Below are 15,830 nucleotides of genomic sequence, written 5' to 3' on the forward strand. Positions count from 1 at the left end.
TTCCCTGCACCCGACCTGACACTCCTAAACCTTTGTGCAGGGAGACGGCGGGTCCAGCGACTTCTGCAACGTAAGGATGGCGTGACCTTCAAGACCTTCTTCAACAGGATTGACGCTGCCCTACGACGCTACGTCAAAAAATGCTGCAAGTGGCAGTCGGATTCAATCTGCTCTTCGGTGGATGCAGTTACACCAGCCCGTCGTATCTGGAGGCTTATGGACTGTCTGTCTGGGAAAAGAAAGTCCAGCCTCCCATTCGCTTCTCTGACCTTCTGCACGGGAAAGCTACAAACGACCCTGGCCGAACACTTTGCCACTCTATATGCCGCCGCCGTTTCCCAGCCAAACACGCGCTGCCGTGCGGATAAAGCACTTTGCTGCATGGATGCCCCTTTAACGGAATCTGAACTGCAGATCCACTCTGAAAGCCTGCAAGCGACGAGCGGCACCGGGACCAAACGGGGTCACAACACAAATGTTGCAGAATCTTCCCGATTCACGTTTCCAGGAACTTCGTTTGTAATTCAATAATATCTGGGCCTCATTTAAATTTCCAGCGGTTTGGCGACGGGCATGGGTGGTCCTCGTACTCAAGAGCGGCAAACGCGCCGGAGACTTATCGTCCTACCGGCCGGTGTCTTTAACCTCATGTGTTGCCAAGCTCTTTGAGCGGCTGATACACGCCCGCTTGATCTGGTGGCTGAAGGAACACGATTTCCTCCTGTTAACTATGACTGGGCTCAGGTCTCGTCTCTCCGCACAAGACAGCATCCTGGACATTGTCAGTGCAGTGCAGCATGCAGCAGCTAACCGTACGTCTACCGTGGCGGCGTTCTTCGACATCCAGGCCACCTTCGACAATGTGAAACCGGCATCAGCCTTGGCCCAACTAACCACTCCGGGTGTCACGGGAAGAGTTCAGGGCGTCCTCGAGGGTTTCCTCTCAAACCGATCGATCCAAGTCAAACTCGGCAACACACTCAACCAATTAACACCTGTGCACCTTGGTCTACCTCAGGGCAACGTTCTGTCGCCTCTACGTTTTAACATCGCCACCGCGGGCCTCCCAGCCGCTCTTCCCAACTCAAAGATCCCGATTGGCATCTCCATGTACGCGGACGTCTTATGCACCTGGGTCTCTGGCTTCCGGCACCCGAGCTTAAGGGTCATAATGCAATCTGCCATAAACATGATCCAGGCCTTCCTTTAGGGCCAAGGTCTTTCGATTTCCGGCCACAAGGCAGCAGCCTCGATCTTCACAGGGAGAAATCGCCGGTTGCGGGAAATCAAGCTTCAACTGCCGCCTCCAAGCCCCTGCGCCTTGTGTCAAAGCACTGGTGGATCTTTTTTGGTCTGAGGTCGATGCTTCAATATAATAAAAACAAACTAATTTAATTGTCCGACATCGGGTACAGAATTGTTAACGCTGTTCGGGAGCCATCTCATCTTCCTTTTCTTTTTCTCGTCGTAGTGCACATCTTGTAATCAATTGGGGGGATCGGTGGCCGAGTGGGCTGAAGCGCACACCCAGCTCGATGCGCGTGGAGCGAAAGCTCGCGCTGTAGAGCCCAGGAATCCTGGGTTCCAGCCCCAGCCCCTGCCCGTTTCGATCTGGATGAGCATCGTACCGGCGTGCGGTCGTGTATCACTACTGCGTAAGCACATTAAAGACCCCAGGTTAGCAGTCGTACTGCACTGGCGAAATTGCTCATCTACAGTCTAAACCAGTGTCGCCCCTACTGGTAGACCAACCTTACGCTGGATAAATCACAAAAAAAACGTCCAATTCGATTTTGATTTTGTATTCAAGTGGCCGAAATCGTGGCAGCTCCAATGCTTTGGCCGCGTGCTTGTTCCCTTTTTCGGTGTCTTCGCGCGCTCTGAATAGTTCCAACAAACATCGCTTTCTCGGCATTACCCTTTAGAACAGTTGTGTAATATTCTCAGTGGGTCCGAGAACCCTGGCTTAGCATCAAGAACATACACGACCGGCCCCGACCGAATCCAAGCGCGATCTCTTTTAATCCCGAGCCCATCGTGCGGTATCACGCCGGCACGCTAGAACGTGCAGCACGGCGGCGCTGGTTTTTGGCGCCGCTTTGAGTTCACATGCTAAAATCACTACATATACACTTCTTTTTTTAAGCAAAGCTTAAAGGGGTGATGCGAGAATTTTTTGTACTTTCGCAAATACCGCTTAAAACGGATCCCTGACGTTAATAGAGAGTTTTAGAATAGGGGGCCCCAAAGCTTGGGGGCCCCAAAGAAATAGGGGCTCACAACTGCGCATGCGCAGAACCCTAACTCCGTTTGGGGCTTTGGGTTGGCGCCCCCAATAGACCGATCTCAACAGCTAGTTCGAGTACGCCACCGCTGCCGCCACGCATCGTGGGAGCTGTAGTCTTTATGCACGTGCGACAACCCCGCTGGAGGTCTGCAGGAGCAGAACACGAGGCTGCATGAGCTGTCCCGTGAACTGGCGTCTGCATCCTATGAACTACAGTTATGGCGGCGTCACGCATGCGTGCAACGCTTAGTGAGATCGGTCTATTGCTTGGGGCCGGGTTGCGTCGGCAAACATGGCGGCGCCCTTTCCGCTCGCTTCGGAGCAAATTCGTCATGGTCGCTGCAGTAGTAGCCCATTTCAATGCTAATGAATAGTGCAACCGGCTTTCGCTTTGCTTTATCTCGCTGAAATCACAAAGAATGAGCGGTGGGTTCGTCCCATTTTAAAGATCGTCCCCGATTCTGGCCGTTTCTAAGCCTAAACATACGCGGTAACCGTTGACATGGCAACGTATTGCTACTCCGTGGCTCCGAGTAGATTTTGTTCGAGGCACAATACCTGCATCTTGAAGACAAGTATTTCAAGGCTTCAAAGCCGCTCCAGCCCAGATCTAAATAGTGCAGCTGCTCGTAGAGTATGCGCGCTCGCGTTCGTCTCAGTCTCGGCATAGTCGAAGGCCTAAATCTTCGACTGCAGATGGTCAAAGCGTACACGAACGCCAAAAAAATTTGAGAACGAGCCATACCTGAAACAGCGCGCAAGCACAGAGTAGGAAAATAGAACACAAGAAAGAGCGCTGACTCCCAACTCATGTATTGTGAAAGAAAGAGAAAGAGGAAGCTTCAGACATGAAGCCCACGCGCACCCACAAGGTAAAAAGAAGAAGGAATAAAAACAGATACATTACTAAGTTGCAGTAGAAAAGGAGAAAACTGACATTATAAGGTCACGACGAAAAAAAGGGGAGAAAAAAGAAAAAGAAAAACAACAACGTGGGCTTCATATCTGAAGCTTTCTCTTTCACAATACGTGAGTTCGGAGTCAGCGCCCCTTCCTGTGTTTTGTTATCTTCCATGTGCTTGTGCGCTGTTTCAGGTATGTCTTCTAAGTACCAGCTAGCTCAACTTTCTATGTTACTACGAGGACAAGCGCCAAATTAGAGCGCTACGGATTGGATTGTTTCGGCTACACGCGAAGCCGGATGGCCGACCGAGTCGAGGCCGATCCAAGGCCAGAAGAAAATGGCGGAAGAGAAGGCTCCCGCGCGCGTTCGCTTCTCGATCGACGATTACATTTACGTGGTACTCGAAGTGTACGCCACTAACCCATTCCAGGATTTCAGGAGATGAACTTCAATTACCGAAAGGGTCTCCGAAGCAATCGGAAGAAATTTCACCACGCGGGCCAACCGCGGCCGGGTCGACCTGCTGCTGGCACAGTTTAATGCGAAGCACAGAGTTCCTGGTGACTTTTCGTAACGTAAAAACGAAAAAGGGTCTGTGTGAGCGAGCCTTTAGCCACAGAGTAGCAATACGCCATCATGTCAACAGTTACGGCGCATGTTTAGGCTTAGGAACGGCCAGAATCAGGTACAATCTTTAAAATGGGGCGAGCCCACCGCTCATTTTTTGTGACTTGAACGAGATAAAGCAAAGCGAAAGCCGGTTGCGCTATTCATTGGCATGAAATTAGCTAATACTGCAGTGACCATGACGAATTTGCTCCGAAGCGAGCGGAAAGGGCGCCGCTATGTTCGCCGACACAACCCGGCCCCAAGTAATTGGGGGCCCCACGCTATTTCTCGAATTTCACGTTGGGGGCGCGCGGCCACCCAAAAACCCAAACGGAGTTTGGGTCCTACGCATGCGCAGTGTTGAACCCCTATTTCTTTGGGGCCCCAAAACTTTGGGACCCCCTTTTATAAAGCCCTCTATAGCTTTCGTGCTGCTTCAGCTACAGGATGGGCTAAAAGCAAGCTACACCCACCAGCGTCGTGCCTGTGACCGGGGGATGGCCCCATTCGAGTTCGCAGATAATTCCATTGGCGCACATGATAGCCTGGTATTTGAGGGCGTGCACTCTCTTGTGACCAGAGAAGTAAATCTTCTGATTCATAGAAGATCGGCAGATGGGCCTCGCTTTGCCGTTCCAACTGGTGTTACCCTCCCTATTATTTGAACCGCAAGCCGCAATAAAATGTCGTTTCAGCGCAAATGTTTTGTGTTTTAATAATTTTTCACTGTTAAGAAGTTCCTTCGTTGTCCACAATGGCGCTGCATGCGAAAAAGGCGAGCGCGCAGCCTTGCGTCGTCACAAACCCTATTCTATAAGCACGCGGCGTGAGGTGTCGTTTCGTTGGGTACCCAAAAGCGTTGGGTTCCCCAAAGCCGTCGGGGCCACATATTCTAAAACTCTCTAATGACATATGAAACGCGTTTGTTTTTCACCCCACGCAATAGAATTCACAGAAAAAAATAAAGAAAAACAAGCAGCGTTCACCCCCTCAACTCGCAGCCAGAACAAGCGGCGACGTGATATGGAGCCGATTATATGCCGCCAATGTTGATCATAGCCACCCGCTGGGGTTGGCAAAGCACAGGACACGCGCTGAGTTCCAGACATTGGTATGGTTGGGCTATTGTCGCCGTTGTAGCGATTGAAAACGGGCCACTATCCGAATGCTTCTCGAGCTAGTAATTATCACAGGCCCAAATCGAGTGCCCACGCAGTGGTCGGGCCCAATCCATGAACCGCATTCAAATATCGTCATTGGGGTGGGCTGCGATCCCCACGTTACGTCATCAAATTTTGCAAAGGTGAGATTGAATAAAAATGATCGCTTTTGTCCTTGAAATTACGCCGCAACAAAGGAGTTTCTTGGCCAGTGGCGTTGCGTGCGAGTATCATCGAGTCCCACTAGGGCCAGGAAGCTCGTGTAAAGCGAAAAATATTCCAACTGAATATCGTTGCACCGCTGCTTTAAAGCGCAATTCTTTTAGTCTTCCTTTTCCCCCTCGGATGGGGTAAACTGTTGTATAGGTCGTCCTTCGTACAGATTAGAAGTTCTGAAATTCTGGGGAATAAACACCTCTTCACCTTGGAGTTGCACAACTCAGAGTTCAATGCATGTTCAAGTTCAAATCTAGGGAAATCACTAGTGATTCTGACTTGACTGTGGGCATTTGACAGTCCCACGTGGCAGAAGTTTGAAGAAAGCAAAAAAAAAAAATTTCCTGTGAATACACAAAGGAACACAGTTCAGCGGATATTACTTCAAGAAGTAGAAAACAAACTAGTGGCACTTAAATCCTAAGCAAGGTACTGAAGTTTACATATACTAAAAAATTCCCGAAAAGCACTGTTCGTACGTATACACAGTTCACTCTGGACGTTCCTCAAACCTTAGGCTTGTGAATTGTCTAAAGCTTTGTGTCGTTGTGGGGGATACTTCTGGTCCCACCTCCAGGCGCGGTTTCTCCGGTGTCAACTCTTGAGTGTTGTAGAACGAGAGCACATAGTCTTTCAACCTCTCCGGTAGTCTTCGTTGGCGTTTTGGACGAGCCGTCGCAACAGCCACGGTTGGTTCAGGTTCACAAGCACTTATGGAGTCCTCCAAAGGAGGCATTGAACAAGATGAGCCGGTCAGGAACGGGACAGGAGTACTTGTTAATCTTGGCCTGAATGGCTCTTCACATGATTCAGCGAGGCCGGTCGCAGAAGAAAAGGGAGCCTCTACGGGCTCAATGTCTTTTGAAGGCGTGCCGGGACCGGTATATTGAGCAGGAACAGCACCGGCCGGCTCGCAGTTAGGAACAGTACCAACCCGAAGTTCTAGGGCGGGTGCAGCATCAGGAAGAACAATGGAGCCGGAACGCAGTTCAGCGGCAGGGACAGGAGCAGCCAATGGCTCATGGACCAAAGGCATATCCGGCTCGAAGCCAGAGACACGTGCAGCAGTCTCAGCTACACCAGTAGACATCAGAGGCCGGGTTCTCAAAGCTATCTTACGACAAAGAAGTTCGTAAACATAACTTGCGCAAAAGTTACGAACTTTTCGGTATTCCCGAAGCAAAATATTCTCAGTGTTTGTGTAAGACAAAATCCTACGACAGGGGTCCAAATGCACTTACGAGTTTCTTCGCAACCATTCGACCAAAATGGCTGCCTACATCGCGCTCGTGATTGAGCAGCTGTCGAGAAAGAAAAGGTATGGGTGGCAGAGAAAGCTCAATAGGACAACGAATATTGATTATACAGTCTCGATTATTTAGTTTGGACGCATTTCATTTGCAGTGTGTGACAACACAATTCTGATGTGTTTATGTTCACGCAAGCCTTTGCATTGGCTTTCCACGTTCATGACATGGTTGCCCTTTGCCTTTCGCTTTATTGTAATAAAACCCTTCTGTGTTCCTGAGTCTCGGGTTTTATTACCATGGATCATCACCAGCTCGCTTGTTCTTTAAGTATTATTGCGCTTTATTTTGCCAATAATTTAACAGCTTGGCAACAGTCAGCAAATCAGACATGGTAGCCCTACATCATTTACCAGCACTTTGTGAAATCGTAAAAATGTGGCTACTAGGGAGAACTTTCAATCGCCGCTTCTAGAGGCGCTCGTGAAATAATCGTGGGATTCCAGCGATTTGTACACCTTGAACTGTGTCATGAAGCTTGTTTCGCCAACACGACCATTTGGTTGCGAGCCCGGCATGCTACCAACTAGGCCACGCAAACCCGCTTGCACGCCTTGGGAACGAGCCGGGGCTTATATGTTCTTGGCGACGTGAGCGATCGAAAGCGTCGCTGTCATCGGCCTTCCACGATTGAAGGAATGCTGTCTATGACGTCAGCAAAGATTTACCACTGACGGAAATAAGAGTAATATAAAAACTTCAATTTTGACGGTGTTGCCAATGTTAGTTTCAGAGCGCAATGATTTCAAGCTTCCACCATGCTAATTACAGACACCATCGAACTTGTTGTTCACAAGGTAATGGCGTCAAAAAAGGTAACCATTGGAGGGCGCCAGCAAAACAACTCGGCGCCAATAGCCTCCGAGATTGTGCGGGAGTCTTGGAGGCCAAAGTAAAAAAAACACACAAAAAAAAAACATTGTCAGGTGTTACTTTTAAAGGGATGGTGAACCGAAATTTGAATTTCAGTAAACAGTGCAGGAGCGGTAGGCGGGACGCAATCCCCACAACACTACTCGTAAGGTGATATCTCGAAACGACGGCCGTATGTTAGATGCGGAGCATCTCTTGCTCGGGTCTATGTCCCGCGGCGTCGTAGTCCGCACTCACACTACGCATGCGCAACTCTCCTCCTTCCCTCTCTCCAACAGCTGCGCGTTACTCTCTCCGCTCTCTCTCTCTACCAGCTGCGTGCACTTCGCGTGCGTTCACTTCTACTCACACCGCGCGCGCATGCGCAACTCTCCTCCTCTAGTCTCCTCGCCTTCAAGTGTGAATATAAGCAGCGGTAGCGCGCTGCGCGCGTTCAGTTCACCCGCTGTTGACTCCGCTTCACTCCGTTCTTCCGATGAAGTGTGATGGAAACAACAGTCCCGTCAGTTAGTGGGTTGGCGGAAGCAAGCGTCAGCACCACCCCACAAACTAACAGCAACGCTACGTCCACTGAAGACAAAGCTGCGCAACGAAGGGCACGCGACGCTGAGCGCAAACGCTTGAAGCGAGCGGCAGACCCTGAACTACGGCAACGAGAAGCGGCCTTCATTCGTCAACGTCGAGCGGCGGATGCTGAACTACGACAACGTGAAGCAGCGACGGTTTGAGAACGTCGAGCAGCAGAACCTGAGGTTCGGGACCGTGAAGTTCAACGTAAACGTACGAAGCGAGCGGCGGAACCCGACCTTCAAGAACGGGAAGCCGCGTTGGTTCGTGAACGTCGAGCAGCAGAACCTGAGGTTCGGGACCGTGAAGTTCAACGTAAACGTACGAAGCGAGCGGCGGAGCCCGAATGATCCGCGATGGTCCGCATCACCCCATGGTTCCCTTCGGGAAGATGGTGTAATTTTTTGAAAAAGACGTCGAGATTGAACGAGGCCGACGAGGCGCGCGACGTGAACACATCTCGTTTCCTCCTCTCTTTGCTTCGCCCCCTCAAGGCGGCGAGGCAGAGAAGACGCGAGGCCATTTCCTCTTCTTCTCGACTAAATAAGACGTCAACATACCTGTCAAATGCGCCTCCTTTAAAAAAAAAGAAATACGATCATCCCTTCGAGATGTCGCTGTATGAGTGATGTTTTGATTTTCGTAGCATCCCCGTTGCACGCGTCTGCCGCCGTGTTTTGTAGAATCCAGATTTTGGTTCAGCATCCTTTTAAAGGCGAAGCTTAAAAAGGTCAAAAAACGATTTTTAAACTTTTTCCTGTTTAGCTTTCCTTCTCAACTCACAAATCGTGCATTGTACCAAACAGTTCAAGAAGACGGAAAGGAGGGAGTCTCCTCTTGCTTGGACCCTCGTTTGTGTGCCCGACACTGCCATTCTTTTTTTTAGAAGATTAGCCTGTCGCTCAAAACTCAGACAAAAGTTTCTTTCCCCATCCCGTTTACCCCGAAACTGACAATGCTGTGAAAGCTACGTGCTCGTTGGGCCAGCCACACTTTGGCTAGTGAGGAAAGGGAAGCAACTGCTTAGTCCAGCAAGGGCATAGCTTCCACCAGACTGTCAGCTGAAGGGTGTCAGGTATAAGTGTGGCCCAGTGTTGTGTGACGTTTGTTTGGGCCGGGTGACACGCTTTGGGAACCGCGGATGTATCACAGTGAAAAGGCAGAGAGCTTTCGAGGGGAAGGAGGTAGGAAATAGTCCGCTGTGTTTTCAAATTTGTGTACTTACAGTTAGGTTTTTGACTTTCTGCCTTCTTTCTTTTGGCCCACTAAACGATATGTTCTTTGTACAATCCCAATCCAAATTCGTTTATCCCGCCCGAAATTTGTTTCATGGGCCCTTTAAGCGTCTTACAAATTTTTTCGCGGTCAGTATGTGTTGTGCCGTGTGAAGTTTGGCAAGTGCTGCATGTCTATCTTCTTGGGAGTTTACTGTACATCTCAAAGTAGTTATCTATGAAAGCACACCAACACTACGCCTGCTCATGTCGGAGCTACCAGATAGTGGGAGCTAAATTTGCCGACCCCTTGGCTCTCAGCGCAAGCATTGCTCGAGTGCTTTGTTGCTTTATGCCTAAAATAGCTGATATGGTTGTTAAAAAGGAAAATATTTGTGGGAGATGTGCCAATTAGGTATGACGCAGAAAGGGCGGGTTAGTTATGTTCAGGTTCAACATTGTCATGAGTGCATTACTTATGCACATTATGACATTACATCTTGTGTTATGTGCAACATTGTAGAAGATGCAGGTTACCCACTCCAGCCATTGCTCATGACGCCCTTCCGCAAGCCCCAAAAGCAGGAGGAGGAGAACTACAATGACTCCCTGACGAAGACGAGACAAGTCATCGAGAGAACTTTTGGCATAATGAAGTCCCACTTTAGGTGCCTGGACAGGTCCGGCGGTGTCCTGCAATACTCTCCTAGGTGTGTGCTGCCGCTTGATTGTAACCTGCGCAGTCCTGCACAACTACTGCACTCGCCACCACATCTCCCTCGCAGAACCACCCGGTAAGAAAGACGCATTCGCTAGAGGTTTCGTGCTTTGATGAACTAAAAATGTCACAAATGAATGAGGTTAGCAACAGCCTTGTTTGGTGCGACTCTGGGCTCATTTAACATCTGCTCTGCGAGAAGTATCATTGTCCTCTGCTAGTGACCTGATGGTAGAGGGCGACTAAGTCTAGCTGCCTACAACTGCAGCCCTATTTTTGTTTAGAAATTCTCCAGTCTGTAGGTATAAATTCACACATTGTTCGATTAGCACTTTCATGGCTCACACATACAGGCTTTAAATTTGTTTAACGAAGGTCACACACACGCGGTATTAGTAAATATCACAACACCGTAGATCAAGGAATGTAGATTATCTGTGTAGCTTTGGAAATGAAATCTCACATCCATCAGACACCCACTACCATGCCCCGTCCGAATTCCGATGATTCGCGTCGCCTTGCCATAAGCAACCTAGTCATTGTTTAAACTGAGTCATCCGATGTGAGGTCACAACCGTTACATGTCTGGGCTAGGGGCTCCAAATAAGCTACGCTTCAGAGCAATGACGCTTGTTATCTCGGCGTTTCAAGTTATATTCGCCAGTTATCTGAAGCTATGTCTGAAAAGCAAAAAAAAAAAAAAAAAAAAAAATGGATTTCCGTCCTTCAGAAATATTTAAAAAATCCGCAACAGAGCGAAACAGTGTCGCCTGAACTTCCTGTCACCGCTCAGGAAGCCACATTTCAAAATTATAATGATCGTCAACTGCACCCCCACAACGCAGTCTGAAAAGAAGTTGTGGTTACTCTGAGCGTAGCTTATTCAGTGGCTCAAGTCTGGGCATTTCCAGGATGTTGTAGTACGGTGGCATCGCCTACCATAACCTTTGCATATTGCTATCTCCTTACAGTTCAATTTACATATTTCAGTTTGAGCCTGTAGTATGATGTGTGAAGCCTATAGTTTGTAAACACGTTCCTTGGAAAGTGCTTTCAGCAGCTTATTGAGTTATTGCAATGTTATAACTGTTCTTAAAAGCCTTGTTGACGTCCCTTTGTGCTGTGCTAAATATGGTGTTCTGAACAGTTCAAGAATCTGACGACGAAGAAGAGGAAGAAGAGGACAGGCCGAGCACCGGCCCAAGACACACCCTCTGGCACCGCAGTCAGAAATAAGCTTGTCAACACCGTTTTTAAATTAGTTTGTGAAAGCATGCTACAAAGAATCATTGGCTTGAATGAGAACATTTTCGACGGATGAGCTCCAACCATAATGCAAAAACGGTTAGCGCGACGTTTCAAAGCCTGCTCGGTTTCTTCATCGGGGATGGCTAAATCGCGAGGAGCAGTAGCAGTTTTCATATTCTTTTTAGTTGTTTTCGACTCGAGTTTTCTTCTGTTGCGCAGTCCATGTCCATGGATTGCGCTACCTGTGGACGGCAACAAACAAGAAACTATCTGTATAATAGAAGAAGAAAATTTGAGTAAAAACAACTAAGAAGAAGATGAAAACTGCTGCTGCTCGTCACGATTTAATCCCCCCTGATGAAGAAACCGAGCAGGTTTTGAAAGGTCGGGCTGAACCATTTTTTAGATTTTGGTTGGAGCTCTTCCGTCAAAACCTTAAGCATCAATGGGTGCAGGTAAAAAAAAAATGCCTTGTGTGTATTAAAGAAACAATGTTTTTTTTTATTGTACTCGAGTGTCTTATTATTATTACATAGGGACAATTTTGCCATCTACAAACTGCAAGTTGAGCTTGTAGGCTTCAAGTGGCACCCTCTGCCTCTGCAGTTTTATAATCTGGTCCAGGCGTTCAACAATAGCTTGCTGAGATTAGATAATCTTGTAGCTAAAGTTCTCCATGTCACGTGCACATAGAGGAAAATGGTTGCTTGCCTTATTGAGAATTGAAAAACCGTTTTGTGATCATGTTTTCATAATACTGTTGCGAAACTCGCATGAAGAATACATGTCCAGGTTAGGCATAGGGAGCGTGCATGAATGATAAAAAAGAAGTTGTTAATGAGAGAAGGGACATTTTTCCAAACTACCCAAGCACCAAGAAGTAGGCACATTCATTCCCCTTATTTTTATAAAAAAATTAGGGTAGTAAATGATCAAAATAAAGTTGGCAAATGCATGTGCAAGGTGTCATTTGTAAAGTAAGTATCTGTTATGGAACAGTTGCTGCTGCAGACACTCCCATGTGCAGTGCGTGCAACAACATCATGTTCTTTGGACCTGAGGTGGTTTAACGAAAGGAATATTGGTATTTAATCATGTTTTAGCCAGCAAAAAAATGTAATACTTTTTTCTGAGAGAAATGCACAGCACCCAGAAAACGTGGAGCAAGTGAAAAAAAAACCGAGGGGAGGAGTGTTCTTTTCTACGGTGGATGTTACCGGGCAGATTGCCTTGTTTTGATATTTACAGACTAGTTTAATTACACTGCTGGATATTTTATGGAGTGTGGCTTTGGATTCAATGTGAGGTTGGTGTTGCAATCCACATCCAGTAGAATGATACTAACGTCTTTGGTTGGGTTTGTGACTCCGTGGAGTGCGGAGCGAAGCCGCACGGTCGTCTTGCAGCAGGCGTCCGCTGGCATCGTGGTTTTCTGAATAGAAAAACGAATAGAGCTGAGTACACTGCCTTGTAAACTGTTGGCTAACATATGACCGATAGACTACAACAAATTGTGACGAGCAAGCATGATTGCTCAACCAAAAGAACCAAAACCACCCAAAGACAGACCTGCTATCTTTTATTGCCTTACGTGAATAATAATAATAAATTATAACATTAAAAGAGGTATATTTTGCGAAAAGTTCAATGCTTCGTATAGTGTCAGTCAAAGCCTGAGTTGGCTTGCAAGACTGAAACCCAGCCGCCAGCGAGACGCTGGAAAATTAGCAGGATATGGCTTAAACAAAATACAAGTGTTACCGCCCTCCTAAAGGAAGACGACAGACCCCAAGCTCGCGCCACCACCCGCTGTTGAGACCAAGCGGTTGTCCGGGCACTTGGTGTGCGGTAGAGAGCCGAGCCAGGGCAGGAACTCATGTGGTAGCCGGACTGGTGAAGAACCAGGGAGCAGGAGGGGTGTCTGATATAACCAAAAGAACCAAAACCACGCGTACACCACTGGATCTTCCAGTGGGTGTACGCGTTGAACGCCAAATAAACTGAAAGAAAACAAAAACAAAAGAACATTAGGTGTTCAAATTATAACCACTACGGGCAATGTTATGTACTTATTTACCGATGATTACCTGCAGTGTCCTGAAGGCCTTATTACATAGAGGGGGTTTCAGAAAACTTGTTGGGTCAAAATGCTGGTGCAAACAGATCATGATCAAATTCTCTTCATTCTAACGCTGTTCGAAGAAAAAGAGTTAAATAACAGTTTCTACTTTGAAATGTAGGTCTATTCTGGACGCTAAATGCAGTTTCCTCCAATGATACAGGTGCTACCATTATAGAAGCAATCGAAAAGTTAAACGCAGCAAACCTTGCACGTGGCGGTGTCGCTGAAGCAGGCCTGCATGGTCCTGGAATCGTATCTTGCAAAAAACAAAAAAATGGAAGCCGTTTACAATTTCCTGTAACGCCGGTTAGAGCACAACTCTTGAGGAGGAAGATGGAAGCGTACTGAGGGATAGGTGACTCCTTGAGGTCACGTGACCTAAGGGGACTCGCGTGACGTCAGGGGGGTCACGTGACCTCGGGGGTCGCGTGACTTCAGGGGGGGTCACTTGAACTCGGGGGTCACGTGTCCCGAAGAGGGTCACGTGACCTCAGGGGGGTCACATGGCCTCAGTGAGGTCACGTGGCCTCAGTGGGGTCGCGTGGCATGAGGGGGTCACGTGGCCCCAGGGGGTTACGTGATCTGAGGCGGGTCAAGTGACCTGAGGGGGACACGTGACCCGAGGGGGGTCACGTGACCTGAGGGGGTCACGTGACCTGAGGGGGTCCTGTGACCTGTGGAGGTCACGTGACCTCGGGGGGTCACGTGGCCTCAGTGGGGTCACATGGCCTGAGGGGGTCACGTGGCCTCAGGGGGTTACGTGATCGGAGGCGGGTCAAGTGACCTCAGGGGGGGTCACGTGACCTGGGGGGGTCACGTGACTTCAGGGGGTCACGTGATCTCAGGGGGTCGCGTGACCAGGGGATCACGTGACCTGAGGGGGTCACGTGACCTCAGGGGGTCACGTGACCTGGGGGTCTTGTGACCTCTGGGGGTCACGTGACCTCGCGGTTACGCCGACGCCGACGCCGCTCAAGCCGGAAACGGGCCCCTAAGAGCTGCGCTCTAAAAAAAAGAGTGAAAGCCGTTTACAACTCCCTGTAATGCCGAATTGGAGCGCAGCTCTTGAGGAGGAAGAGGGAAGGGTACTGAGGGGAGGGCAGACCCCTTCTCCTCCTCCTCCTTCTCGTCCTCCTCCCCTCATTCTTTAATATGCTCCGGGGGGGTCACCTGACCTCGGGGGGAGGGGGTCACGTGACCTCGGGGGGGGGGGAGGGGGGTCACGTGACCTCGGGAAGGGGGCCACGTGAGCTGGGGGGCCACGTAATCTCGGGAGGTCACGTGACTTCGGGGTCACGTGACCTTGGGGTTCACGTGACCTAGGGGGTCACGTGACCTTAGGGTGACCTTGGGAGGGCTCACGTGACCTTGGGGTGACCTCGAGAGGGGTTACGTGACCTTGGGGTGACCTTGGTTACGCCGACGGCGACGGCGACGCCGACGCCGCTCAAGCCGGAAACGGGCGCCTAAGAGCTGCGCTCTAAAAAGCATTGTTCTGATACAAGCACAATCTTTGGTAGAAAGGTAGCACTGCAGTCATGTCTTGCTTAACCGAATAATTAGGTCCTATCATCTAGATCATTTAAATACAGAGCTAAATGATTAGTCACGCTACACTTGAATTTTGAAGTCGAAAAGCTCACCAACGGAGGGAACTAGCCCGACTGAGCCTGGCCTTGCTGGATGTGATTTTGCGGGAGTACCTGGAAGATTGGAATTTAAAGTGGTTGTTGGAGCAGGGAAACATGACCATATGAAATGCAACTATTTCATGTGCAGAACCTCATAACAATTGTGGAACGTTTTGGAAGCCAATTGTGACAACACATGACACCCATTAATGAGGGGATGCAAGCAGTTTGTTCATCCAAGTGTAAACCTACCCAAGAACGGCAGTTTGAAGGCCTCGTCCATTGGCACCTCGACCGCAACCCCAATATCGAAGGCGCCGGGGATGCCGGCCATCGCCTCCACGCTCAGGAGCCCCACCATTCTCCCCTCCACATCATTGAGAGGCTTGTTACCAACCCCGCCTCCGGTGGCTTCCTGGCTGCGCTTCAAGGATGCACCTGTGCATCACGTCAGTATCAAGTAACGCGTCAAAGTGGGATGCAGTTTTCGCGAATTATCAGTTACATCACGACTCCTCGTTAGGTTAGTTGGTTCATACTAAAAACGAATTAAATAATGCAAATAATTTCGCAAAAAAAAAAAAACAACACATACGGCATGTTTTTTAGGCAGTCGAGCTGGTTACCGTTAAACATTCCCAAACCCTAGACACAAAAAGGACAAGCACGAGACGTCTTGTCTTTTTTGTGTCGAGACGATTTTACTGCAATGCTAATCGAAGCAATAGCACTAATTTTCGAATTACGTTCGCGCAGCGAAGGCTACCACCCTACTGTTTCTGCGATCGAATGTGGGTATGAAGGTTGCGAAGACTGAAGCTTGGGCTGGTTGGTAGAATGTGCAAAGGATTTTTTCGAGCTATGCGATCATTGTTCATGTTTGGCACTAGGTACGAGCGAACTTAATTGCCGATCTACCTCAATACACGCTTGGGCTGCCGTCCTTCGTTGTTGAAAGAGGCCAACAGCCTTCT

The 15,830-nt window shown here is 48.9% G+C and overlaps 1 protein-coding gene across 1 annotated transcript; it reads left to right on the forward strand.

The window, feature by feature from the left end:
• Positions 1-730: 730 nt before the first annotated feature.
• Positions 731-1,210, forward strand: LOC115328687. Its single transcript, XM_029990052.2, has one exon. The coding sequence runs from the start codon at positions 731-733 to the stop codon at positions 1,208-1,210; it is 480 nt and encodes a 159-aa protein (XP_029845912.2).
• The last annotated feature ends 14,620 nt before the right edge of the window (positions 1,211-15,830 follow it).

This window comes from Ixodes scapularis, unplaced genomic scaffold, assembly GCF_016920785.2.
Source record: "Ixodes scapularis isolate PalLabHiFi unplaced genomic scaffold, ASM1692078v2 PGA_scaffold6__148_contigs__length_123643588, whole genome shotgun sequence".
NCBI lineage: Eukaryota > Metazoa > Arthropoda > Arachnida > Ixodida > Ixodidae > Ixodes > Ixodes scapularis.